This window comes from Euprymna scolopes, chromosome 7, assembly GCF_053919585.1.
Source record: "Euprymna scolopes isolate OS-2025 chromosome 7, ASM5391958v1, whole genome shotgun sequence".
NCBI lineage: Eukaryota > Metazoa > Mollusca > Cephalopoda > Sepiida > Sepiolidae > Euprymna > Euprymna scolopes.
The window spans coordinates 64,582,405-64,609,971 of NC_136488.1; the positions used below are offsets into that span (position 1 = coordinate 64,582,405).

The 27,567-nt window shown below is 36.2% G+C and overlaps 1 protein-coding gene across 3 annotated transcripts in view; it reads right to left on the reverse strand.

Moving 5' to 3' along the window:
* LOC145279773 (uncharacterized) overlaps positions 1-27,567 on the reverse strand; it is a 360,258-nt gene that overhangs the window by 37,056 nt on the left and 295,635 nt on the right. For all 3 annotated transcript variants that reach the window (XM_080131091.1, XM_080131092.1, XM_080131093.1), the window contains exon 3: positions 19,434-22,064. In XM_080131091.1, coding sequence (XP_079987217.1) covers positions 19,434-20,639 — 1,206 coding nt within the window. In that variant the 5' untranslated portion in view covers positions 20,640-22,064. The remainder of the gene's footprint in view (positions 1-19,433; positions 22,065-27,567) is intronic.

The window sequence follows — 27,567 nt, forward strand, 5'->3', positions numbered from 1 at the left end:
AATTTTTAAAAACTGCCTTCGTAATCTCATTTCATTTATTTACTTAATCTATCACGGTTATATTTCCAGACGCAATCTTTTAAATCTCTACGATATTTTAACTTTTAGACGTAATCCACTACGATAGATTACTCTAATATATTTTCTCTCATAAAATGTATATATCTATATAGACATCTAATTTGCATAAGGAAAACACGCTGCTCTCACCCATCATTATATATAGCCCCAAATCTTCCGACTCTCTCGTCAATGATCATCCCTCTTGATAAAGTCCGCATAAATCGGGCGAAACGTTGAGTATTCAGGTCCTTTAACCTCCATTTTATTTCATATCCTCGGATTTAATCCAGCTCAACAATCATATATATATATATATATATATATATATATATATATATATATATATATATATATATATATATGTGCATGTATGTATGTATGTGTGTGTGTTTATTTGACACATGAACCCGATCCTCCACAAAATTATCACAATACAACCATTGCTAAAAATAAATACGGAAAGAAAAAAAAAGTAATAATAAAAAATTAAAAATAAACAATAAATTAACTCCTTTATCCTGAACATTAGAACCAGCTTGGCGTGACGAAGGGTGGAATCTACACCCACTCCTACCCCGAAGACACCCTTTTCTATCCCGACTACCTCAAGTACAACCCTTCCCGAGCAATCGAAATCTATTTCACCCTTCAGATAGCCTTTTACTTATTTAAACACTACTTACTCTGTGTGAATTGGAATAAAGAAAAGAGGAAAAAATGTTCGCCTATTTAAGGATGTGCCTAAACACGTTTGTCTGGTAATCAAGTGCGGTCGTAGTAATGGATACCTGTGCAGACTATGTGATTTACTAAGACGAGTTAAAATCAAATCGTAATTATTCTTCCTTAGTTATACCGCTTTTGATATTCCCCTTTCCTTTATATTCTCAGTTTAACGTCTAACAAAACTGCATACACATTTACACAATCAATACAATTTTTTAACATATGTTCCCTCTGATGGCATACTTTTATATCTATACTGCGCTGCTCTATATACGATATAATCACGTTGACACACCGGTTCTCGTCAGATCACCGAGGCGAAAGAACGTTGAACCAGGCTAGTAACAGATGTATGTACTCTCCGCTCATCTCGGCATTCTTTCCAGTCGTCCCAAATCTCCACTTGCTACGTATTTTACAGCATCGATTGGCCTTTTGGCCAAAATCAAAGTGTAGCATCTGTTCCGGCAGATACTGCAAGCAAAGACCATATGTGGGGGCGACCCCGCATATAAGTTATTGGTCAATGTAGGGGCAACCCTTCATACCAATTGTCACTATCCAGCTCCCCTACTCCCCGGGGAGTTGGTCCCCATTTCCCCTTCACTCCTCACATTAAAAATCGGCCTTGTGCCTAATTTGCTCGGTGGGGGAGCAAATAAATACCATCTGTTCTTCAGATGCTGCACTTCCATTTCTTGTTCTCTTTCAGTGGAGGAGAAATCCTTCACGACTGAGACAATTTTTATTTTTGTACCTTTTCTCCACGTTAAAAAACGACCCTGGTGTCTAACTCTGTCCCGTGGGGAGGCATAGTAAATAGGTACAACATCGATTTGGAGAAGTGCGGTTAGAGATTGTGTTACACTTGCCACAAAAATTACACGCGCAGGCATCCATTCAGTGAGTATCCATACTCTGTGAAAACTGAAGGACGCTACTACCATACTGCACTGTCTTTTAAATAAAGTGGGCGATAATGTCTGGGAAGATGATATCCTAGCAATAGACCAGATACTACACCCCTTAAAAAATGTAGTACTTGTGATGACAACATAACCGTTACTACATTATCCAAAAGAAGAGACTAACGAATGGAAGGATGATAGCATGGCAAGACAACATATACTACATTACCGCTCCATACCCCCTCCAAAAAAAGATGGGTTAATCCCAGGGAAGATAGTACAATAACCACAGAAGATATACTATATTCACCTCGATCTAAAAGAATGGAAGTAATGGCTCGGAGGATAATACAATTATGCTTCATCTAGGGTGAATTAATACCTGTGTGCATGATACAATGGGAATAGTACAGATGATATGCTACACTCGCTTAAAGTAAGAAGAAATGCTTGGGCGGATCCCGGGATTCCAACTCCCAAATTAATAACTTCCATAATGTATTTCTTTGTTAACCATTCTTGTTTGGGGTGACCCCGTCTTTAATCGACCCTTAAAACATTATTCGTATTATTTGGATACTTCGGACTACCGTTCTCATGTTGAGTGCTATTCGCATGACGTTTCAGTCGATGTAACCTCCGACCTTCTCTAGGTGTATCATGTCGAAGTCAGGAATCTTTCTGTTGAACTCAGGATTCTGCACGGAATTTCCAACAGAACACTTTATTTAATACACGACAGTAGCATGCTCTCGTTCCGTCAGCTGGTAGAAGCCATATGTATTTTTGAGTGTCGTCCGCTATGAGGATTGAACTTTCAACCTCAAGGAGTGTAACTTTCAGAAATAAATTCACCAAGTACTTTATCTACTACGCCACAGTTTTTTTGCTGACAAAAAACATTACACAAAATATTTATTACTGTGAATATAATATCAATATAAGATGAAGTACTGTTAAATATTTCGTCCGATAGTTTCCAAAAATACCGCTTAATTAAAGTTTGCCCATGATTTATAAAAATAAAAAAATAAAAAATAACTTAGACTACCTTTTTTTATTTAGCTTTCGTTTTTTTTCACGACAAACACGTTCATTGCCAGTGAGATGTAAATAGCTACTGTAAATTTTTAGCCACATTAATGTGTGCATGCTGTGGGGGGTGCAGCTAGATGTTTGTTCACATTACATTTACACTGCTGAAAGCTAAATTCTCACAATATAAACGTATTTAATTTAACAGGTTGATATTTTACCTAGCCGAGTTTATGGCATCATCTTGTTCTAATTTTGTTGTCCGCGAACGACGCGTCTTGACAACTATCGGATATTGAAATTTCCTACAACCTAGTTACTACTTAGCGTTGACGATTTCAAACATGTCCACGTCTCCCTACACGTGATATTGGTCAACCAATTGTAGTTTTCAGTATCATCTTTTACTAAATAGCTGATAGCATAAGATATTAACATGTTATCACCACCAATGAATGAGTAAAAACTACTTTTAAACCATTTGCGAAATATTTATATAGTTAACATAATTACATGGAATTTATAAACGTTTTTATCTTTTTATTTATAACGAAAGGTCAATCAGTTTGTCAACTGTTGTCATCAATAGCTTCCACTCTATAAAAGCAATATTTAATTTGTAGTTAGCCAACTTGTTTGTAGATCGTAGTAACAGCTAATTCTTCTGAATAAGCAACGACAATCGATATTCCTCATACTGGTGTTTCTCAACCTTTTATGACCCGTGGTCTCCATGTCAAAAAATCTACATTCGCAAAAGTATGTTGTAGTGAATTGTATGAGTATTACGGATGTCTTCTTGCTGGGTAGGGGATACGCATCCTAAACAAACAACCAAAAACTCATGAGGTCATCTTTGTAACTGAATACCAGCTTCATTGCTTCTGAAACCTTGAACTCTGCCAGCTCTTCTACTTTTTCTAAAGCCCAATTCCAGTGTTGAAGGATATCTGTGCCACCCAGCAAACTTATCTTGAACGTCATTGATTTTCACATTACGACCTTAACAGGATTAGTTAATTTCGTTGAGTCGGACAAAAATATCGGCCATGTAGGCGAGCATCGTGACAAACTTTTTATTATCGAAGTGGACATGGAAATTGTTTCTGTTCTCCTGTAGAAAAATTTCCGCTTTTATACGGAGTTCATAAAGCCGAGAAAAGTATTTCCTCCTCGAAAACCCATGAACTTTGGTGAAGTCTCTTACCGTTGCGCTCCCATTTTGTTTGCTAGAATTTAGAAGAGCCGATGATTTCTGGCCTTTGCTCAAATTAAGTTTACTAGTTTGACCGCGACTTCCATGGCTTCCCACAAACATGGCGACTAAATTTTCAACACAAAAGCGCATCAGTGTAGTAAACAGTGGGGATACATTATGTGTGGCTATTCATTCTTGACAAGCTTGATGAACCGTCCTCTGACACAAACATTGCTGGAGCGCAGTACAGATAGATTTGAAATTCTGTCAGCCAAGTCAATTAACTTCAAAAAGAGTTCAGGATGACTTGGAGATCTGTTACGGTCGTTGTGGTTGGCAGAGTATTGAAAACAAAATTCTTCTTTCATCTTTCCCTCTTTCTCATAGCAAACGAAGGTGATCCACTGGCTCTCGAGAGCAGTGTCTATATACGAAAATTTCAGGATACAAAAACCAAGCCGGAAACATTTAAATTCGTATATAAAAATAAATGAATTTGTATGTTTGATGTCTTGTCACTTTATTTATATATCGCAAGTTTCTGCATTTTGAATGACATTTTTCTAGCGTCCTTTTATGGCTCCCTGATTAAAGACCCGTGCCCGTCTTATGGGGGCGTGGGCAACGCCAGCATATATGGACATCAAGTGGTGTCGCAGAGACTACCATTCCGTAAGAAATTCGCCACCGTCAAGGAAAACATCAGCATCCTTCCATCTGCGCTAGTGACATGAGACTGTCAAAGACGACAACAACGAGATTCTTTTGCCATTGACAGAAGATCCCCGGCAGGCGTTGAACTCTTCTGGAAAGAGTACGTAACACTTAACCGGGCCTGAGCAAAGATTGCCAAAACATAGGATAACCTAACTAGGTTGGGCTATATACAGGGTGATCGATGTCCTTCCGGCACCGACGCGCAGACCATTGCACACATCCTCACTGACTCTCCTCTTAGCGATCTGATTGATTCCTTTGAGACTGCCCGACGCTATAATGATGATACAGAACTTCCCGCCTGTGGACACAGTTGCGCTGGCCTGCTTCTCGGTTAAATACAACATAGTAGCATTTCATCCACTGTAAGCAAGTTATTGTTGAGCCGTTCCCATAAATAATCAAATTCTACCCAATTTACACAATTAACGATTATTACGCTGCCACCATACACTCATTAAACTTCGAGCTTAAAAAAGTTACGACTCTTAAGTTATATAAAAAAAAAACAACAAAAAAACAAAAAATAAACTTCACAACGATAAAATGTAATTCGATTTTCAGAAAAAAAAATTGTATCCGATTAGATATTTCGGATAATTAAAATGGACCTTTTACTTTGTACTTACAAATAAATAAAATAAATAATACTTTAAAACCTTTTTAAATATATATTAGCTAAATAATATAGTATTATTTGATACTGAAAACGTTACGCAAATAATTCGAAAATGTTTGGAGCTTTCTTAAAAGACATCGACATCATGGAAGTTACGGTGGCTAAGTTGTTAACGTCACGAACTGACAACTTGGGTGTGTTAAGTTCGAATCTAGTTCGACCCACTAAAACATTTTCACTTATTCTTTCCCATTTTCGATGCATTTTCGATGCACTTCCAGAAAATATTCTAACTAGAAAGATATCAGGGAAACGCATGCCAGCAATATTCATCTGATTCAGATGAAATGAATGGATGATGCTCAACAATAACACGTGATGCAGTGGGGAAGGAGATGCCTGGTTAATTTTAATGCATCTTAAACAAAGATTATATCTTTACATTATCAACGCTCTAATGCCCGTCTGGCATAAATTGAAATAAATGTCTCTCGTATTGGAAGGGCTCCATGTTTGGACAAGCTTCTGGGTCTGACCTGTACTCCTGATCTGAAATGAAACCCGTACATCAAACCCGTTGCCAAGGCTGTTGGGAAAATGGTGGGGTCGTTCTACCACTCCAGTAGATATCTCACTGCCGATGCAATTCTTAACCTCTATATGAGCTAAGTACATCCAAGGATGGAATAGTGTTGCAATATTTGGGCAGGAGCTGCTAAAAGTAACATATCCTGCCTTGGCAGAGTTCAAAATAGACTTCATGCTCTTTTCTCTTCCTTGCAACCTCTTTCCCACGGAAGAGCTGTTGTTAGCCTGCTTTATCGTTATTGTCACGGCAAGTGCTCGTCTGATCTAATTTATGATCCCTCCTTGTCAAACCTACACGAAAACCACTCGTTTAGTTAAAACCACTATCAATAATATTCCCCTCCATCATCCGGCACGCTTTGAATCGATCTGTCACATCCACCATTTGAAAAGGGGAATATTTCGCGAAATATAATGGATAGTGTCACAGACATAAAAAGTAAGACATTTGTACTTAATACAACTGAATAAATATATGTATACATAGACATATATGTATGTACTATTGATTTGTAAATTGCCACTCGTTTTCGTCTTCTCTCATCAACACCGACTATATCTCATTCCTCGCATTATGATAGCCTTCTAAATCTCTACTACACACCTATCCCACACAATGCTTCAAGCAAACTACATATCTATTCTATATATGTATATATATATGCATATATATATATGTGTGTGTGTGTGTGTGTGTGTGTGTGTGAGTGTGTGTGTTAAATTTTCATATTTTGTTCTAGTCGGTAATGTGGCATCCTATTAGGTGTCAGACATTTACCTGCTAACTCATACAATCCAACTCATATTTTTTTAAAGATTCTAACCGTCCCATTAAGTGCAGTTGTTTGTATTTCTGCTGTGCTTGGTTCACCGGGTATATTTGCCAAGCAGTTGTTGTAATTCTTTTTCATGAGACCAGTTGCTCCTATAATTACTGGAAAGATAGAGATCTTCCTAAGATTCCAATTTCTTTTCCTTGTATGCATAAGACATTGGTATTTCGTTATCTTTTCCCTTTCAGCTCTGTTTAAGTTAGCGTCGTTGGGCACACTAACTTCTACTAAGGGCTCTTCCTTCCTTTCTTGTTCTGTATCACGATGTCAGGTTTAATAGCTCAGTTTTCTATGAACGTGCTTCTACGAATTGCATATTTACAGTGGATTTTGTATGACCTATTTCCAACTATTCTTTTTGGTATATGTATGAGTACCCATATGCGTATATACGTATATGAATAACAATAGAGTAAATTAAACAGATTCGAGGTACCCTAGAATAAGTAACATTAAAATGATATTTTTACCTTAATAATTTTTATATAATTTTTATTTTAATTTTTAACAAAAACACACACTTACTTATAACTTTGTCTTCGCAAATGTTTCATTAATTAAAAAAATAAATAATTCATATATGAAATACATAGAAAAAATATTTTTTATCTCTAACAACCTACTTTCATTACAATGGTTTTCTCATTTGTTTGATTTGTTGTATACACACACACACAAACACACACACATACACATATATATATATTGGGAGAGGTGTTAGTCTAGCGGCACTGATGAGTTGTGATACAACGAAACAGGTCTGTATGTCGATGACTAAAATATATTTTATAAAAGCTCCCCTCTTTGGTAGAGCACTCTCGTAAATTATCTTACTCGCTACTTAATTTAGCTGAAATAATGCGAAGCTCGCGATTTGTTTACAAACAAACGTTTGAGCCCTCTACGAGTAGCGGACGAATGTTTATTTAAATAATCGTTCGGACAGGTTAATTTCGGCCACCGATTCCGTAGTCAAGGGGGTAGGACTGCCGACTGTCATCACGACGGTTCTAGGTTCGATCCTCGGCTTGGGAGAGGTGTTAGTCTAGCGGCACTGATGAGTTGTGATACAACGAAACAGGTCTGTATGTCGATGACTAAAATATATTTTATAAAAGCTCCCCTCTTTGGTAGAGCACTCTCGTAAATTATCTTACTCGCTACTTAATTTAGCTGAAATAATGCGAAGCTCGCGATTTGTTTACAAACAAACGTTTGAGCCCTCTACGAGTAGCGGACGAATGTTTATTTAAATAATCGTTCGGACAGGTTAATTTCGGCCACCGATTCCGTAGTCAAGGGGGTAGGACTGCCGACTGTCATCACGACGGTTCTAGGTTCGATCCTCGGCTTGGGAGAGGTGTTAGTCTAGCGGCACTGATGAGTTGTGATACAACGAAACAGGTCTGTATGTCGATGACTAAAATATATTTTATATTTTATAAAAGCTCCCCTCTGTGGTAGAGCACTCTCGTAAATTATCTTACTCGCTACTTAATTTAGCTGAAATAATGCGAAGCTCGCGATTTGTTTACAAACAAACGTTTGAGCCCTCTACGAGTAGCGGACGAATGTTTATTTAAATAATCGTTCGGACAGGTTAATTTCGGCCACCGATTCCGTAGTCAAGGGGGTAGGACTGCCGACTGTCATCACGACGGTTCTAGGTTCGATCCTCGGCTTGGGAGAGGTGTTAGTCTAGCGGCACTGATGAGTTGTGATACAACGAAACAGGTCTGTATGTCGATGACTAAAATATATTTTATAAAAGCTCCCCTCTTTGGTAGAGCACTCTCGTAAATTATCTTACTCGCTACTTAATTTAGCTGAAATAATGCGAAGCTCGCGATTTGTTTACAAACAAACGTTTGAGCCCTCTACGAGTAGCGGACGAATGTTTATTTAAATAATCGTTCGGACAGGTTAATTTCGGCCACCGATTCCGTAGTCAAGGGGGTAGGACTGCCGACTGTCATCACGACGGTTCTAGGTTCGATCCTCGGCTTGGGAGAGGTGTTAGTCTAGCGGCACTGATGAGTTGTGATACAACGAAACAGGTCTGTATGTCGATGACTAAAATATATTTTATATTTTATAAAAGCTCCCCTCTGTGGTAGAGCACTCTCGTAAATTATCTTACTCGCTACTTAATTTAGCTGAAATAATGCGAAGCTCGCGATTTGTTTACAAACAAACGTTTGAGCCCTCTACGAGTAGCGGACGAATGTTTATTTAAATAATCGTTCGGACAGGTTAATTTCGGCCACCGATTCCGTAGTCAAGGGGGTAGGACTGCCGACTGTCATCACGACGGTTCTAGGTTCGATCCTCGGCTTGGGAGAGGTGTTAGTCTAGCGGCACTGATGAGTTGTGATACAACGAAACAGGTCTGTATGTCGATGACTAAAATATATTTTATATATATATATATATATATATATATATATATATATACACAGTGTGACCAAAAAAACAAAAAAAAAACAAAAGCTAAATGGAGGCCATTTAGAACATATGCTGTAGAACAGAGAAAAAAAGGCCAAAGACCCTTGTGCTTTTATGTGATATTTTGAATATAATAAACTAGTTATGACCAAAGTTTCATTTCATTCGGACAAAACACTAAGAAATGGGGCTTAATTAGAGTTGGGGGCCATTTTTTTTTGGGGGGGGGGTCACCCTATATATATATATATATATATATATATATATATATATATATATATATTGCTCACATAAAAAATTAATGCATTAAAGATTTAAGTAAAAGTAACTTCCCTCGTTTTTCATTCATGAAAATCATTTAATATCCAAAAACACATTTTAAAGTTATCAAATAAATATACAAAGGAATATAAATTAACGCAAACATAAATACACACGTACACACGCACATATGTCTATGTGTGTGTATGTGTGTGTGTATGTGTGTGTGTGAATACCGCATAATTAAGTTGACACACCAGTTCTCATCAGATCACCGAAGTAACTTTGAGCCTGGCTAATACCAGATGGGTGACCATCTGGGAATTCTAGGTGCTGTATGGGCTCTCCGCTTATCTTGGCATTTCCCCAGTTGTTCTGAACCTCCACTTGCCACTGGTATTTAACAACGCCGACTCAGGAGATCTGTGGTTGGGATTGCGCAACTCTTGTCACAAAAATTCCACGCATATCCATAGTCTCTTAAGACTGAAGGAAGATATTCATACATATACAGACTGTTTCGCTATATCACAGCTCATCAGGGCAGCTAGACTAGCACCCATCCTCAGACAGGGATTGGACCTTCAATCATCTAGTTGATAGTCAGCAGTTCTAACTTCTGGCGAGAGATTCGTGCTCGTAAACGACCTCATCAAATGCCCATTTATAGAAACACTCGCTCACCGCTTTTACAGTGCTCGACTTGCTTGTTTATTTACAAACAAACGAACAGAGAGCTTCATATAGTGTTGGGACAATTAATAGGAATTGGGAATTGTAAAATTCAGAACGTTTGTTACTATTTTGCGATGTCAAAACTGTTCTTCTTATTGCGCTTTTTTATTTGCTTAAAACTACATTTTACATTGCTGGTACTAATTATATATTATATTTATTCATTTTAAAGTCTCAGTAAAAAATGCATCCATAGATCACTCACCTGCACACAAGTCTATTATATATTATATATGTGCAAATTATAAATGTTTTTGCGATAGTCAAAAAAATAAATAAATAAGAAACAGACTTTATAGCAAAATAGAAATTTAAAAAGAATCGAAATCAGGATAAGTAATTGTATTGGAATCGTGGATTTAGAAAAATCTGAAACTGTATGATAATCGGGAAAATATTGAAATCGTCTCATTACTAGTATATATATATATATATATACACATATACATATATATATATATATACACACAAACAAATGCATATATACACGGACATATGCATGTGCATCTACGAAGGGAATAAAGTCTTGTCCTGCACGCACACACACACACACACACACACACACACACACACGCACGCACACGCACGCGCAAACACACAGACACAGACACACACATATTCGCATCATGTAAAGTATATAACTTAACTAGGCAATAACCTAAATTGTATTGAATTATTCTTAAATTGATTGACTGTAAAATTAAGATGTGCAAAAATGTATTTACAATGTGTTCATACACACACTACAACCCCCCCCCCAAAAAAAACCATCCTTGTGCATATGTGATCCGGTGTCTACTTTGCAAGCAGGTGAACATATTTAAAATACAGAGTCAGGCAGAGTAACTTGTTCTTTTGTTTTAATTTATATTCCAAATAAGCAAGTTGCTTTGCCCCACCCTGTACTGCTGACTGTAATTCACACATTTAGATTTTAATGTGAATGTATGACGTGTGAAATATTTAGAAAGAGCACAATTTACACTCATTATAATTTGTGGATGTTTTAATATATTCCATATAATTAGATGTGGAATATCACTATCTTTCAGATTCCCTTCATTAGCAGCTAGGTTTGTGGCCAAGTATTTATAATCGTGCTGGAATGGATCTACAGGATATAATTAAATACAAAACTTTAGCTTAATCTAATTGGTTAATCTTGAATTCAACTCACATATTTTTACTTCAGTAGATTAGATACTTTTTGACATCATTAATGTTTTTTTCTAAACATATTAACGACAAAAGATATTTCACGTGTGTACATGCGTTACAGAAATGACATTTTATTGTCATCTTTACAGTAGGTTGAGCGCTTAGTTATTTCCAGGCTGACGAGCTGCTATGCTTAAATCACTGGGAGTGAATGTCGTTAGAAATTAGTAATATTAATATATTAGTCTAATAACACTTCATTCCGCTTAGATTCCATTTTCATAAAACGTAAGCTATCTGTTGAGATATTCTTCTTGGATATATAGGCATAATCAGTTTATTTACTTCTGTTATTCTGCAGTCATATAATCACGTTGACTCGCCAAATCTGTTAGATCATCAATATTGAGCCTGGTCGGTAGCAGATGAGTGACCAATTGGGGATACCAGGGGCAGTATGTGAGAGGACAGCTAAACCTCTGTGCAAAAACTAATGTGTAATCTCCCATGACTGTGACATACATGCCACTGAGACCGAGTGTGATTTTAATATTCCTTAGAAACTTCCTCTTTCAGATTAACCCTCTCATGCAACAAGTACCACCATATAATCACATAACTCAGGAATGTTTTCGCATGTATTTTGTGACATTTAAGTATATCGAAAAGGGAAGTATTTTTAATGGGAATCGATTCAGACAAGGCATGAAAGCATTTGAGCCAACAAGAATTGAAGATGATTATAGAAAAGACAGATACTGCCTATTGGCCTTCATCTTTAAAAATATTAAGGCTATGGGTAGTGGAAAAACAGTCGACAGGAAAAGAGTTCCATTAGTTTCCAGAAAGAGTACGATATCAAATGTGTGAACCCCAAGAAAGATTTGATAAAAACAAGAATCAAGAATCAAGAATCAAGAATCTTCGAAGTCGATTTATCCTTGAGAACAGACCCATTCATGAGAATCTCAGAAAGAAAATGGGCATGCCTACGATTGAAAGACACGGGCTGAGTCTTACCAGGATTTACGATACAAAACTTGGTTCACGCAATTGAACCATTTTCACTCTCATCCTAAGTTTCTTTTCCCTTTGGACGGCTCCTCGTAAAGGATGTGTTTCGGGAGTCTTATATCTGACATGCTGCATATATACACTCCCGCCAAACGAACTTGAATCTTAGTGATAGAAGGTTTGACTTCTGTGCCTTGTTTGGCCACTTGATTTTAATCAATCTACGGGCACAGATCACACACACACACACACATATATATATATGATTGAGTTTCGCATTCATATACGAGAATCATAAGAATCACAGCTTTGTGTGCCCTAGTCTGCAGCCAAATCCCTTCATACTCCCACACAGTGGAGAAGAGACGTCCAAAAGTAGTGCTAGTTTTATCTATCTTGCATTATCCAGGAATGCTTATTTCATTTAAAACAGTAGAACGCCGGGATACGGTGGCCCCGGGATACGGTGGCCCCGGGATACTTTTCCAAGTTACGATGTGGAATACAAGTTTTCTGGGCCTCTGGTAACGGTATTTGCCCCGCCTTACGGTGTTATTTATAGTGTTATTTGATTATATATATGTGTATTATACGCTGTACTGTATTTTATTACTTATTTTTTAATACGTACTGCATAAAATTATGCTTAGGCCCCGCCATACGGCGATTTTACCAACCCTGGAACGTGGGTTTTACTGTATTATTAAAGGAAATAATTAAAAAAAAAATACAGAAAACTGCCACTTACCGCCATGTTTATTAATCTCTGACCAACATTTTTAGAAAATGTCTATTCACAATGGTTGGAGGGGAGCACTGTGAATTGTTTATTTCTGTGAAATGTGTGTATGCATGTTTTTAGGAACTTTGTTTTGTTTTTACTCACAAAATTTCTCACACCTGAGAGTATCTTATATCTTTACAAAGCCACTATTCACCCATGCATGTATTGTTGCTACATCTGGGCAGAGTCCAAAACAAGAGTCTCCAATCTAATAAGCCCCACACTGTCGGCCAAGCTCCAACACATGTCCAATCAATGTCTCATCCTAATGACTGTTTTACAAGTACTTTAATGAAATGTGCGTTGATGGACTGATAGCTGGTGTGCCTTCTCAGCATACATATTCAAAACTAACCCGACAAGCAACAAAATCCCACCCCTTCACTGTTGAGGTGCCTAGACACCAGAAGGTTTTCTACTCTAATAGTTTCTTTTTAAGGACTGTTAGAAGTAACAATTCTTATAACTAACAGTTATATAAAAAATCCGTAATGATCGGTTAATAAGTTTATAGTAATCATGTAGATATAAATACACACACACACAACTTCACTACGGCTGAAAAACTTCATTTACCGACCACATGACAACCCTACAGAACATTAGAGGCTATAGGGTTCTACACCTTACCCATATACATAATCGCTTATCTTAAAACATACATCGCCTAGTATTTCCAAATACCCATCCATATGATACTGGCCAGGATCAACGTCGCTTAACCTCAACGATCTAACGAGAATGAACTGGTGTTTCAAGATGATTATGCTATAGCTAAACTGATTTGAAATATTAGATAAACTAGTAAGTGGGTTTTTATAATCTTTGAGATCCTCTTTTGAGAACTTATATTTTGGTCTGTGTGTCAAAGATATTTTTTTTTCTATTATTAATCTACATAATTCTGCATTATAATAGGTAGAATGCCATTTCTGAGAATATTGCTGATTGTCTAGAATTGGGGTTGGATTAACTCAAAAAAGTTATTTAAACTTTGATGTATTTTCATTTGCCTCGTATATTGAATAGATGTACTTATAACGTTTTATGTCTTGTATTTAACTAACTTTGCAAAATGATCTTTCCTAATTAAAACAGTTTAACTCATGTAAGAAAAGGGTGATCAAATGAGTAATATTTGTCGAGTTGATATATATATATATATATATATATATATATATACAGGGTGATACTGAATGTGATACTGTTAAAAGAAATAAAAGTGTTCACTTACACAAGAGTATATTCTTATTTAACAGACACCATGCATTAGTGGTATGGAAAATCAAATTTATGTATAATTTCAAGTGAACACACACATGCACACACGCATATACATATATATTTAAATATATATATATATATATACATATACATGCATACATGTATATGTATATATATATATATATATATATATATATATATATATACAGAGAGAGAAAGAGAGAGGATGAGATAGCGGGAAAGAAAGATAAAGATAGAGAGACGTAGAAGTAGATAGTTACTAAAAGAATATGCATATCACATTATATCGTAAATATCTGATTTTACACACGTTGTCCTCATTTTCTTTTCACTTCTTTTGAATGAAACCTAAATTCAACTAAATATAGAACACATTTAAACTCCTTACGCCTAGAAGGTGAGTTCTAACTTCATAATGATCGAGATTAATTAATTCGGGGGTGAATCCTGTACATACTAATATACGTCATATATATATATATATATATATATATATATATATATATATATATATATATATTTACAGAGGCTTCCTCCCTAAAGCAATTGTTCTTGACATATCAAACGACTTTGATAAAGTATGGCATAAAGGTCTACTTAACAAGATCTCCAACTATAGTATAGCTGGAAATGTATTCGCCATTATTAAATCATTCCTCTCTGATAAGTTCATAAGAGTAGTGGTTGATGGGCAGAAATCAGAAGCTCTGAGTATTAATGCTGAAGTTCCATAGGGGTCTATCCTGGGTCTAACTCTCTTCGTGGTCTACATTAATGATCTTCCCACTCACATCCTTACATCATTCGTAGACATTTATGCTGACGACACTACCATCTATGGTAGCACATCAAAGACCGTAAACGACCACGTTCTCTCTGATTCTCTCTCTTGAGCACATGGTACAACGAGGAAAGAGGCGGCTGGCTACTTTTAATGTATCTAAAACCAAGCTCCTATCTTTACATTATCAACGCTCTGATGCCCATCTCGCATACATTGAAATGAATGGCTCTCGTCTTGGGGAAGCTTCATGTTTTGACAAGCTTTTGGGCTTGACCTTTACTCTCGATCTGAAATGAAACGCATATATCAAATCCATTGCTAAGGTTGGTGGAAAAATCCAGTAGATATCTCACTTCTGATGCAATTCTCTAATAGACTTCGTAGCTTAATAGGCGATGCCCTTTTCTTTTTCCTAGAACTTCTTTCCAACAGAAGAGACGTTGCGAGCCTGTCCCCGCTTTATCGTAATTTCCATGGATGGTGCTGGTTTGAGCTTAAATCTATGGCCTCGCCCACGCCAAATTTTCACGAAAAACGCTCGTCAACCAAAACCACTATCAATAATTTCTCATACTCTTTATCTGTGCCTAAACCTAAATGTAGATTGCGTGAACAAGGCTTCTTTCTTAGAACTGCACGCCTATGGAACTCTCTTCCGTTGGCCTGCTTTCCAATCTGAGGCCCGAAGACCGCTTGAGGATAACGATTAATGAATGTAAGGTGGCAGTGTAATAATCGTTGTAATTCTAATAGCATATTGAGTGAGAATGATTATACCACACACGAGTGTCAGTTTTTAGTCGCGTGCAAGCGACTCTGTAAGTCACTCCGTTGGTCGTTCGGTCGGTCGGTCTGTCCGTAACACTTTTGTGCTTGGCCTTTTTGGTTAAGATCAAAGGTCTGTTGTTAATAGATGCTGTTCTTAGCTTTGTAAGTTTTTCTTGGCCTTTTGTCCAAGATCAAAGTGTATTATCTATTCCGGCAGATACTGAAAGCAAAGACCATATATGGGGGAAACCCCACATATAAGACCTTGGTAAATGTAAGGGCAACCCTAAATACCAATTGTCACTATCCAGCTCCCATTTCCCACCCATCGGGAGCTGGTCCCCTTTTCCCTCCCCCTCCCTCTCTTTCCACATTAAAACACGGCCTTGTGCCTAATTTGCTCAGTGGGGAAGCAAATAAATACCAACATTTCATACAAATTGTCACTCACCAGCTCATTAAAAATCGGCCTTGTGCCTAATTTGCTCGGTGGGGGAGCAAATAAATACAGTTTTTCTTGGCCTTTTTGCCAAGATCAAAGTGTAGTATCTGTCCGGCAGATACTGCGAGCAAAGACCATATGTGGGGGAAACCCCACATGTAAGACTTTGGTCAATGTAGGGGAAACCCTTCATACCAATTGTCACTATCCAGCTCCCCTACTCCCCGGGAAGTTGGTCCCCATTTCCCCTTCACTCCTCACATTAAAAATTGGCCTTGTGCCTTATTTGCTCGGTGGGGGAGCAAATAAATACCAACCCCATATATAAGACCTTAATCAATGTAGGAGCAACCCTTCATACCAATTGTCACTATCCAGCTCCCCTACTCCCCGGGGAGTTGGTTCCCATTTCCCCTTCACTCCTCACATCACTTGTGTCTAATTTGCTCGGTGGGGAAGCAAATAAATACCCTTTTTTGGCCTTTTGGCCAAGATCAAAGTGTAGTACACAGAGTGATTGATGTATTTTGGTAAATGTTGCCAGTCAAGAGTAAGACTTCAAAGTCTCATCTGTTACATAGTCAAAAAGACCCTGTACCCTCCCCCTCCCAATTTCTTGTAGGGCCTTGTGCCTAATTTTGTTGAATTGAATTTTTTGTACGTTTTTGATGTTCAATTTTTTCTTTCTCAATAAAATATATAAACAAGATCAAAGTGTAGTATCTGTTCTTACTACATGCTGTACTTATGTTTGTAACTTTGTGATATAAAGTGGGATATCATTTTTCTGTATTAATTTAATGTAAAATGATCACCGACTTCACAACCAGTCAGTCTCAAAGCCATTCAAGTCATTTTCCAGTTCATTGAAGTTGTTTTTGAAGGATTCCAGTTATTTTTTAAGCATTCAAGTCATTCTTAAGGTCATTCAATTCATCCTTAAGTTCATTAAAGTCATTTACTTTTTATTTATTTAAGTCATTTCAACCCATTTTTCGGTCATTTTAGTTTATCTTTAAGAATTTCATGTCAATCCTACATTCACGCATTCATTCATTACACGAGAGCACGCGACTAATGGCTATCGGCCTTGTTTAAATTAATATTTACCTCATTTTAGACATGTTGCCTTCACAGAGTCTCCTTAGCTTCGAACTGATGACGGTAACATCCTCATTGTGAGTGGCATCATCAGAGGGAGCTCGGTTTTTATCAAAGTGTTAGTTTTCACAGGTAGACTACGTTAATCACTGATAAAGGAGCCACATTCACTCTATATATAAGGCAAATTCCGGTACCGGATACCTGTTCTTAAATTAAGTAAGTATTTCAGTATTTAGTTCTCTCTTATCGCAAGAACCGTGACACTAGGATCGGAAAGAGAGATTGAAAAAGTCAGTGCTCCAGAGGAGAAACCCTTTGACTTTGCAAAAGATGCTTGTGTAGTCTTGTCGGCATTTCCAGCAGGGCGTCTCAGGCAATTAGCAATAAAATAGCCCCTTTCTTCTCAAAGAGATGAGGTAAAACCTGGGAGAGTGGACAGCCTAGAGCTGCACACTCGAATATAAACGTTATTGAAATGTATAGATTTTAATTTCTACGATGAAGAATATTATCAAATGATATGAATTGAATAAACAGAATTTAATCTGCTTTTAGGATGGTTTAGGACAAGTTTTTGTTGATATTGTATTTGAAGACGACCATGTTTTAGTTCGTAAGAAATCAATTCAATGGGAACGTGTTTAACAGATGAGAAAACTAGTGAGGGACATTCTAATCATGTGAATTGCATTTGATGTCAGACACAGAGATAAATAAAGAAAAGCTCTTTAAAGTTATGTTAATAAGACAAGTCCTTACTGTAAATGTCTTACAAAGAGTAAACAAAGATTGGAGCTCAGTCGAGCACATTCCATGGAATTAATGACAGAGTGTAGAAATTATTATTAAATTTTTAAGATAACGTTTAACAAATTGTATTTCATGGATTATTCGAACTACTGTTCTCATCTAATATATATATATATATATATATATATATGTGTGTGTGTGTATGTGTGTGTACGTTTGTGTGTGTTGTGATACAACGAAACAGTACGGTATGTGTATGAATATATATATATGTATATAGTAATCAGTAGTAAGAAATACTGATCTATAGGGATAAATAATAAAATTGCACATCTAAATACAAAAATAAGGTTAAGGCAACTAAAATTCAGCTGTACGTTGCACTCCTCTGGGGTTTGACTGTTTAATCCCTAGTACAGGGGACAATCAAAATACAATTATGAATTACTTAGGACTTCTACGCAACCATTGCTGACAGATAAAGGTCATGCTACCCCTCGTAGATTAAATAAAGTGTTCGATTGTAAATTTCGTGTAGATTTCCGTGTTCATCAGAAAGATTCCCGAGATCAGAAAGATACATATAAAGAAGGTTGGAAGTTACATTGATCGAAACATTGTGAGAGTAATACTCAAAATGAAAACAGTAGTCCGAATAATCCAAATAATAGGAGGAAACAAACCAGGAGAGATTATCCTCTGACAGCTTCTCTTTAGGGTTTCCTTTCCCGTTCCCGCAATCACATCTACATGCAGAAATTTACATATATTATGTGAACAAACATTTTGCTACATAAATACTCACCCAAGTTTCTCCCTTATAAATCTGGCTCATATCATGGTAGCTCATTGCGCTTCAGTGACAATATCCTTATCTTGGGGTAAATAAAAGTTGTTTTTTTTAAACTAGTGAAGAGGAAGAATCTATTCATAAGTTGTTGTAATAAGAGGAGTTCTTGCTGTGAATGGCTTACAAAGGGAACCAAAGATTGGGTGTCATTTGAGCACCATCCATGAAATAACGATAGAGTCAAGGAAGATTAACAACGTTTTATCTGTTAGAAACAGAACAGTAGAGATAACCTTCTCCACTAGATTACTCAGCCGATTTTGTACTCTGCCAAGAAAAAAAGTGTCCTAATGTGGCAGCGGTACTTCATCTGACTCGTATTTTCACGGAAAAACCTATGGAATGACGCCTAACTTTAAAGGAAAACAACAACAATAAAAGTTTTGAAATAAAACTCTTTACTCACCTGTGAAGGTGTGTACCGTCCTAACATCTCATGTGTAAACTTTCTGTGTTGTCCGGTGTGTGGAAAAACCTGGTCAAAGGAAGTCCCTCTTTCGCAGAAGTCCTGCTTTGTCTTAATGTGACCGTTGGTAATCTTATCCTTCTTCGCGAAACTCCTGTGCGCGTCCCGACTCCTATTAGGGTCGCCCTCGGGGCTCGAACCCAAGTTATCACTTTTATTGTTAACACAGTCTGGTCCACTGAATCTCTGTCCGAGAGTATCGGACGCGTCCAATAAAGTTTCCTCCGAATTCACATCTAGGGGAAAACGGTGGCAAAAACATTTATTATTAATGTTATTATTGTTATTGTTATTGTTGTTGTGTACGTTCGTACTAATATCTATGTTATAGTTTATATTATTGTTATTATTATTATTATTTTTATTATTGTTGTTGTTGTTGTTGTTGATGTTGTTGTTACACAATTTGGGATGCGAATACTTATAAGGATACGCAATTTTTATATTGGCCGCTGAATCTCCGCCGCGTACATCCCAGTAATGTTGGGTCGAAATGATACCACGTTCGGTATTGTTGCATTTTAGAAGGAGGCAGACTACGGACACGTCATTACCGCCGAAAGGGTGAGGGTGGGGAGAAATGGGTGTGGTTGCGCCACCCCACCGGTCGTCGTCGAGGCGGCCTCTCGCACAACAACAACAACAGCAACAACAGCGGTGGCAAAGCGGTTGCTCTTGGTGTTTCAAATGTTCGTACTCATAATTCTGATACCACTGCTGGCAATGGTCTCTGCGATCAACGTCACAGAACGATGGGGCCAGCCGCGTTGTCGAAGGCTGAAACCGGAAGTCGGACCCCGGTTCCGGCTGTCGGGGGCGGTGGCGTGTTTTGTGTTGTTGGTAGTGGTGGTGTGGTGGGAGGTAGTGACCGCCTTTGTACGATTTGTTTCCGTGTGTCGGATTTGTCGACAAAGTTACGGTGCCTGCGGTATTATTGTCGTCGTCCGTAAGAGTGGCCGCCGTGGTCGTGATGGTTGGCGTGGCTGTACTGATGCTTATACTGCTGCAATTGTTCCAAGAACTATCGTTACTGCTAACGCTCACCGTGTGTTTTCGATGCGAAAGTTCCTCGCTAATTTCGTCATCCAATTTATCCTGCTGGTTGTAAGCGGAGAAGATTGCGGTGTAGTCGAGTGAAAACTTCATGACCGTAGTACCGGTAGTGCGTCGCAGACCGTGTCTGTTATAAAAGCAGGCCGCCTCGGATGAGTAAGTTCCGTAGATTTAGTTAGATCGCGCACGTTGACGCTATAAATAGGGTCCTTTAAAAGTTGAAACCGTAGCAGTGTGAGGCCGTTTTGGTGGTAATGGGGAACTCGCTGTTCGTAATATGGGGACTGATCTGGTTCTGGCGGGGTTCCGGAACGAAGGTATGTATCCTCAGCGGGTCGGAAGGGGAGCTGTACCGACCTGGGGTTGTCCTGCTGGCCCTCGGGTAGAAGAGCTCCCTTTTCGTCCATCACCAGGTGCCGCACAACACCTCCCGGGGTCACCCGATGGGTGTATGCTGAGTGTGATTGTGAAGAAGGCTGGGTTGGTAAAGGGAAACAAGTCAACTCTTTTCTTTTTTTTAATTGTCGGTTCAGCCACGCAAATAAAACTGTATCTCGAAAAATAGTATAAATATCGCAGTTAATTTCAAGAACGGGGAAAGTTCGAATATTAATTCTTTTTTCAACTTTTTCAAAATTTTGTTTGTATGTGTTGAAAAAAAAACTATGAAATCATGTAAAGTTTCGACTCCAATTTATATTTTATTTTGTTCTTTCTGATAGGTCATCAGAAGTCTTATCAGAATATTTTTATTTTATATGTTCAGGGATCTTTCTGATATTTAAAAAAAAATGATTTTCAGTATAATAAATTATTAATATTTTCCTTATATTTATAAATTTCAAATATTCGATTATTAGAAATAAATGTGCTGGTTTTGCATTTTCTTAGAAGTTTTTTCAACAAAATCATATAAATAAAAATCAGTACTTTATAATAAAAACAATGTATCTACTCATCTATCTACATTTACGTATATAGATATAAATATAAATATATATATTATTTATTTATTTATTTATATACAATGCATATGCTAATATTTATATTATATGTGTATATTTACTAAAACACCCGTATTTGCAAAGTTTCTGTCTCAAAGCAGTAAAATGAATGTCAATATTTTATATAGGGGAGAAGTAGAATCGAACCCTGCTTTTAAAGACGTTGTTCACTGAATTGCCAACCAAAATCGATCAGAGTCTATTGAATGTGCATGGGTGGTTACTGTGAGAAAAAAAGGCGGTACATTGGTAGGTGACCACCATCACTTCCCCGAAAAAGAAAAAAATACCAGGGGTCCGAAGAAAGAGTGCAGGGAAGGGGAGAGCGAGGAAATAAGGGTCGGGGCGTTAGTTGTGTTTATTGTTTCTTTTCCGCCTTTTTTGTTTTGTTTTGCTTTGATGTGATTTGGTTTTCGTCTTTCGTTCTTCGGCGTGGTGTCCCTTTTGCGCGTGGGATGTGGTCGTCTCGCTCCTTCACTCCCACGGAAAAGTTACGGCGTAAAACAGGAGATGCCTGTAAAAAATAACAATAATAATAATAATAATAAAAACTAATAATAGTAATAATCAAAAACATTAAAAAAATAATAATAATCAAATGACACAGCGTAAATTGACTGAATTTTCTTTACGATATTGTGTTGAATAAATACGGAAAGATTTCTTAGCCAATACATACACAAACAATAAAACACACACAATATATATATATATATATATATATATATATATATATATATATATATATATATATATATATATATATCTTCTTCTATAATATGAAGCTGAAGGTCTGTGTGTGTGTCTGGTCACGAATAGGCTCCTATATGGTTGACTATTATAGAAAACTGATTACATATAATGATAGAAGATGTATCGAGACACAGGAATGGGTATGTTTGATCTGGCATAATGATGATTCATTAAAATTGTGGGGTCTGTGTACGCGCCTGGTCCACAAAGTATGGAAATAAAAAATTAAATAATTTATAAAAAAACGTTTACAAGTGTTTTTGATATAGATGTACATAAGAATACTTTGATAAGTATATTTTAACTCAAATAGGGATGGTATAATGAAATTGTGAGGTCTGCGTTCGCGTTTGGCCTCCATACAATGGAAATAGGCACAAACTTTAATAAAGACTTTTCATATCTATCTGTGTAAGTATACTTTAATAATTATGTTTCAGTTTGAAGAAATATGGTATAATAAAATTATGGGTGTTCGTTCTAGCCTGACCTCCATAGAATGGAAATATATCACACAGTTTGTACAAGGTTTTTTAATATAGATCCACAGAATACTGTGATAAGTGTTTCATTGTGAACAGGTATGGTATAATAAATTATGGGGTTTATCTATTTTATTTTTACTTTCATCATATTTTGCTTTGGTTTTGATACCCCCAAATTCGAAGCTATCTCTTTACAACCCTTCCTTTTCATAACCTATCATACTTTCATAAATCAGAGTCCATTTTCTGTAGGCTGTTTTTTTTAACCCAGTCAACGACGGGTACTTTTGCTAGTATATATATATACATATATATATATATATATATATATATATATATATATATGTGTGTGTGTGTGTGTGTGTGTGTGTATGTGTGTGTGTGTGTTTATACATATATATGCGTGTGTGTGTGTAATATTTTAAATAATTATTAATAATTATTTTTATACCTACAGACACTAGTTATGCATGGATTTACAATCATCGGGGTACCAAGTGATAATTACTGTGGGTCGAGAGATATGAATCCATTCAGGCTAGGACGTTGCATCTGGGTCAGCGATAATTTACACGATAATTAATAGAAATTAAACACCTATACATGCTAAGTGCGGGCGTAACATAGTAAACAGTCTTACAGTTAAGTTTACCAAATCCAAGATGGCAAAACTAAAGTATATTATAAATATTAAAAAATTAATATTTACAAAGTAATCTCAACTAGTTGTAAAAGCTCGATAAAACCAAATAAGAAATAGAGCTTATAATAAAAACAAGTAGTTAAATAAACATGTTAAAAACACTTTGAAAAGATCTATAACTTACTTGTAGTTTCATCAAATACTTTTGTAAGGAAAATCCGATCCCGAATTTTGCTAAATCCTACACTCTGATGAGAAGGAAAGTATTTCTTCGAAACTCCTCGGATTAAGGATAATCCACTTATTTTTTAAAATTAAATATGTTTGAACTCTTTCTCAAAGTGTTTTTAACATGTTTTATATACTACTTGTTCTTATATACACACACACACACACACATATATATATATATATATATATATATATATATATCAATAGAATAAGAATCGAGAATCCAGAACATCGTAACTCTTGTGAGTTCACAAAAATTTGTACCTATTTTCCGATATCAAAAACGATCCCTTTAATTACCTTTTTTTTTATTTGATTTTGCTAAAACAAAATCTTCCATTATTGCTAGTAATAATAAAATAATAAATATTTTTAGATTTTAAACTACAAGTAAATCTGAAATATATAGATCACTCTGCCACAAGCATATTAAACATGTGTTTTTACGGTCGTTGGGAAAAATAACAGCGTTATTGTTAAATATTTAGAAATATATAAAGATTCGGAATCGCAATCGGTAATCGTATTGGAATCCGGGATTTTGTACGGAATCGATAACTGTATAAGAATCGGAAAAATATTAAAATCGTCCCATCACTAATATATATATATATATATATATATATATATATATATATATATATGTGTGTGTGTGTGTGTGTGTATTTTGTGTACAGAAACTTGTTAGATGAGACAAGTCATTGGTACCGTCGGTTTCAAGCCCGATAATTAGGACCGTTTAAGCTTCTGGACCGTTAGGACTGTTTCAGCCAATACTCATCAAAGAGATGAGTATTGGCTGAAGAGAGTTTGATATGGATATCTTAAACGGTCCGTATTATAGTGCTTGAAACCGACGGTACAAATGACTTGTCTCATCTAACAACTTTCTGTACACAAAATACAAAATATAAATACGCTCTTACTTTCGGATTTTTAATTGAGCACGCTGTTGGATTTATCCCCCCCCCCAAAAAAAATTAATCATATATATATATATATATATATATATATACACGTGCATTCAATTAAAGTCTAATAAATTAAATTAAAATAGATTCAAGACGGTTTCGTAACTTATTTCTTTATTAGATCCGATATACTTTCGTGGAGGTTTTTCTATGAATATCATCTTTTAGTAAATGTTTTAAAGTTTTGCGATTTCTGTTCTTCTTACATTGAGTATCTTTCTTCTATTTATTTCGTCTATTTGTTGCAATTCTTTTATTTATTTGTCTCTGATAAGTTATGTGACAGCACAACAGAACAGAGAAAGCATCCGAAATTGATTTTCATACTAATACAAACTAGCAGGACCCGTGGGAATTCCACGGTATTTAAAAGCTTTGAAAACACACCAGTAAGAAATTCCTTATTGCTATATTAATCTCAAGTCGTAACACACTGGCCACTATAACTTGAAGAGGAATGACGTCATCACCAGAAGTTGACCCGACCCTTTCCACTCGCCTATCCCCCATCCACTCTAATAAATGGGAGAATATTCTCATTAAAACAATCGCCAATCCATGTCAAAATAATCTCAATTCGTAACACACTTACCACCATAATTTGAAGAGGAATGACGTCATCACTGATAGTTACCCCCTCTATTCGCTATCCTCCATCAACTCTAATAAAAAAAGAAGATATAAAGCCTGGAATGATATTCTTAGTAAAATAATCGCCAAACCATGAGTGAATGCGCGAGTTTTTTTAAATCAATGTTTGCGATGGTGATGATTTTTGTGACACAGGACGTCGGACAAGCGTATTAATGTATTGATACTTTATTAATACTACTACAACTAACCACATGGATCCTGATAGCAGCGTCACCAAACATGTAAAAGTAAATGTTATTTATTCCAGAAAACACCTATTGACGATGAATACGACTGGAACCGAATATACAAGCGTATCGGCCGAGTATGGCAATTTTATCTGGCAGTTCATACCTGAAAGGTGAACACTTGTTTAAACATCTATAAATGATCAAGGAAAAACACTATGCAGACACACGTCATCTGAACTATTGGATCTCTCTCTCGCTCTTTCTCTCTCTCTCTCTCTCTCTCACACACACACACACATATATATATATATATCAGTAAAATCGTTCGCGAATGTTAATATCGAAACATTAGTCGATTTTCATATGTTTTCTTAAATAAAAGATCTACTCATGTATGAATTATTTTTTTAAAATATTGTTTTGGTAGTTTAGTTGATATCCAACTAGAATAAAAATACATCAAGGATGAAAGTCCAGAGTCGAAATGTCCGCAGCAAAATGCAGTTTTAGAAAACAGTGTGCAAGAAATAAAACAGAAAACAAATTATGGTAGAACATGCAGCCATAGAAGTCTAAAGGGTTTAGCTGACACAACAATGGACTGTTTGGTAGATTCAGTTTCATAACAATTTAAAAAACGGGCCAATATGACAAATCCAAGGAACAGTAGTACTTCAAACAAGCCAACAAGGTTACAAAGCAAAATACTTTCCAAACGAGAGTAATGAAAGACACGCCAAAACAAAACCCTACGACGAAGAAGAGAAAACGTAAAAAAATCTCCCTGTGTGTGTCTCTCTCTGTCGCATTCTCTGTCTCTGTTTGTCTGTCTGTCTGTCTGTCTCTCTCTCTCTTTGTGTACTGGAACGTAGACGCACGTATAGCAGCAGCAACAACCAACGTATGCAAATGACCAAGTCGTGTGCGAGGTGACGTCAAGGCGAGGAAGAAGAAAAGAAAAAGATGATAAAAAGAAAAAAAAACTGGAGTCTGGAGGTCAGAGGAAGATAGAAATTGACGTGTTACACACGTGAGCCGAGGAAAAGACGCGTCATAAACATCGCTGGCAAAGAAGAGAGTACCACGTGTTTGAAACGGAACACGAGAATATTTTTAAACAAGAGACAATGCATCATGCTGGAATGTACCTGTAAATAAATGTCTGTTGTTTCACTGAAAAAAGGAGTGAGTCGACTTCTTTCCTTGTTTTTGTTTCCCACTGACTGTCTGCATACAACCTGTGGGTTCCGAATAATGTTAGCACGTGTGTTACGCTACATAACTATCTCCCCTTCTCTTTCTTTTTCTTTGTCTCTCTCTCTCTCTCTCTATATATATATATATATATATATATATATATATATATATATATATATATATGTATATATATATATACTAGATAACTCTACCAGCATGCGATCGTTTCGCAAGGTTCGCTACTAGAAATACCTGAAATGTCACTATAAAATAATCAGCATTCAATTCATAACTTTGTTTTAGCTCGACACAAAATAGTTGTCGTTTATTAACATGAATAAACATTAGCATTAATATCGATTGATATACTTATTCATTTTTGTAATTTCGATGCCAATTTACTTATCTTTAGAACACAAAGAAAGTAAGCGAAGGAGGAAATCAGTTTGACTATTCACTTACAATTTAGAAATAGATCGCAACTTGCTCAAAATCAAATCACTTGCTCTCAAGAAGGGAACGTTTGGAGACAAATGCAAAATATTTGTTGAAGAAATATAACAATGTTGCGATACAGAACAATTTTTTATTTAAAAATTAAAAAAAAAAAAACTTAAACTAAAAAGAATACTAAATAATCTATATATTAATACGATAGTGTGTGTGTCATTTTCTGGGTCACGCTTACATCCAGGTTGTTTAATTGTTATGTACTTCCATTTCTTGTCATAAATAATTTTACCAAGAAATATTCATCAGTTTTGGTTTCGGTTTCGATTATAGCTGATGGCATTTAAGTCATCTATTTTTTATATAATTAATTTTATCAAGAATTCTTCATAAATTTTAGTGGCAGTTTCGATTATGGCTGAAGGAACTACAGTTATATATATGCATATATATATATATATAT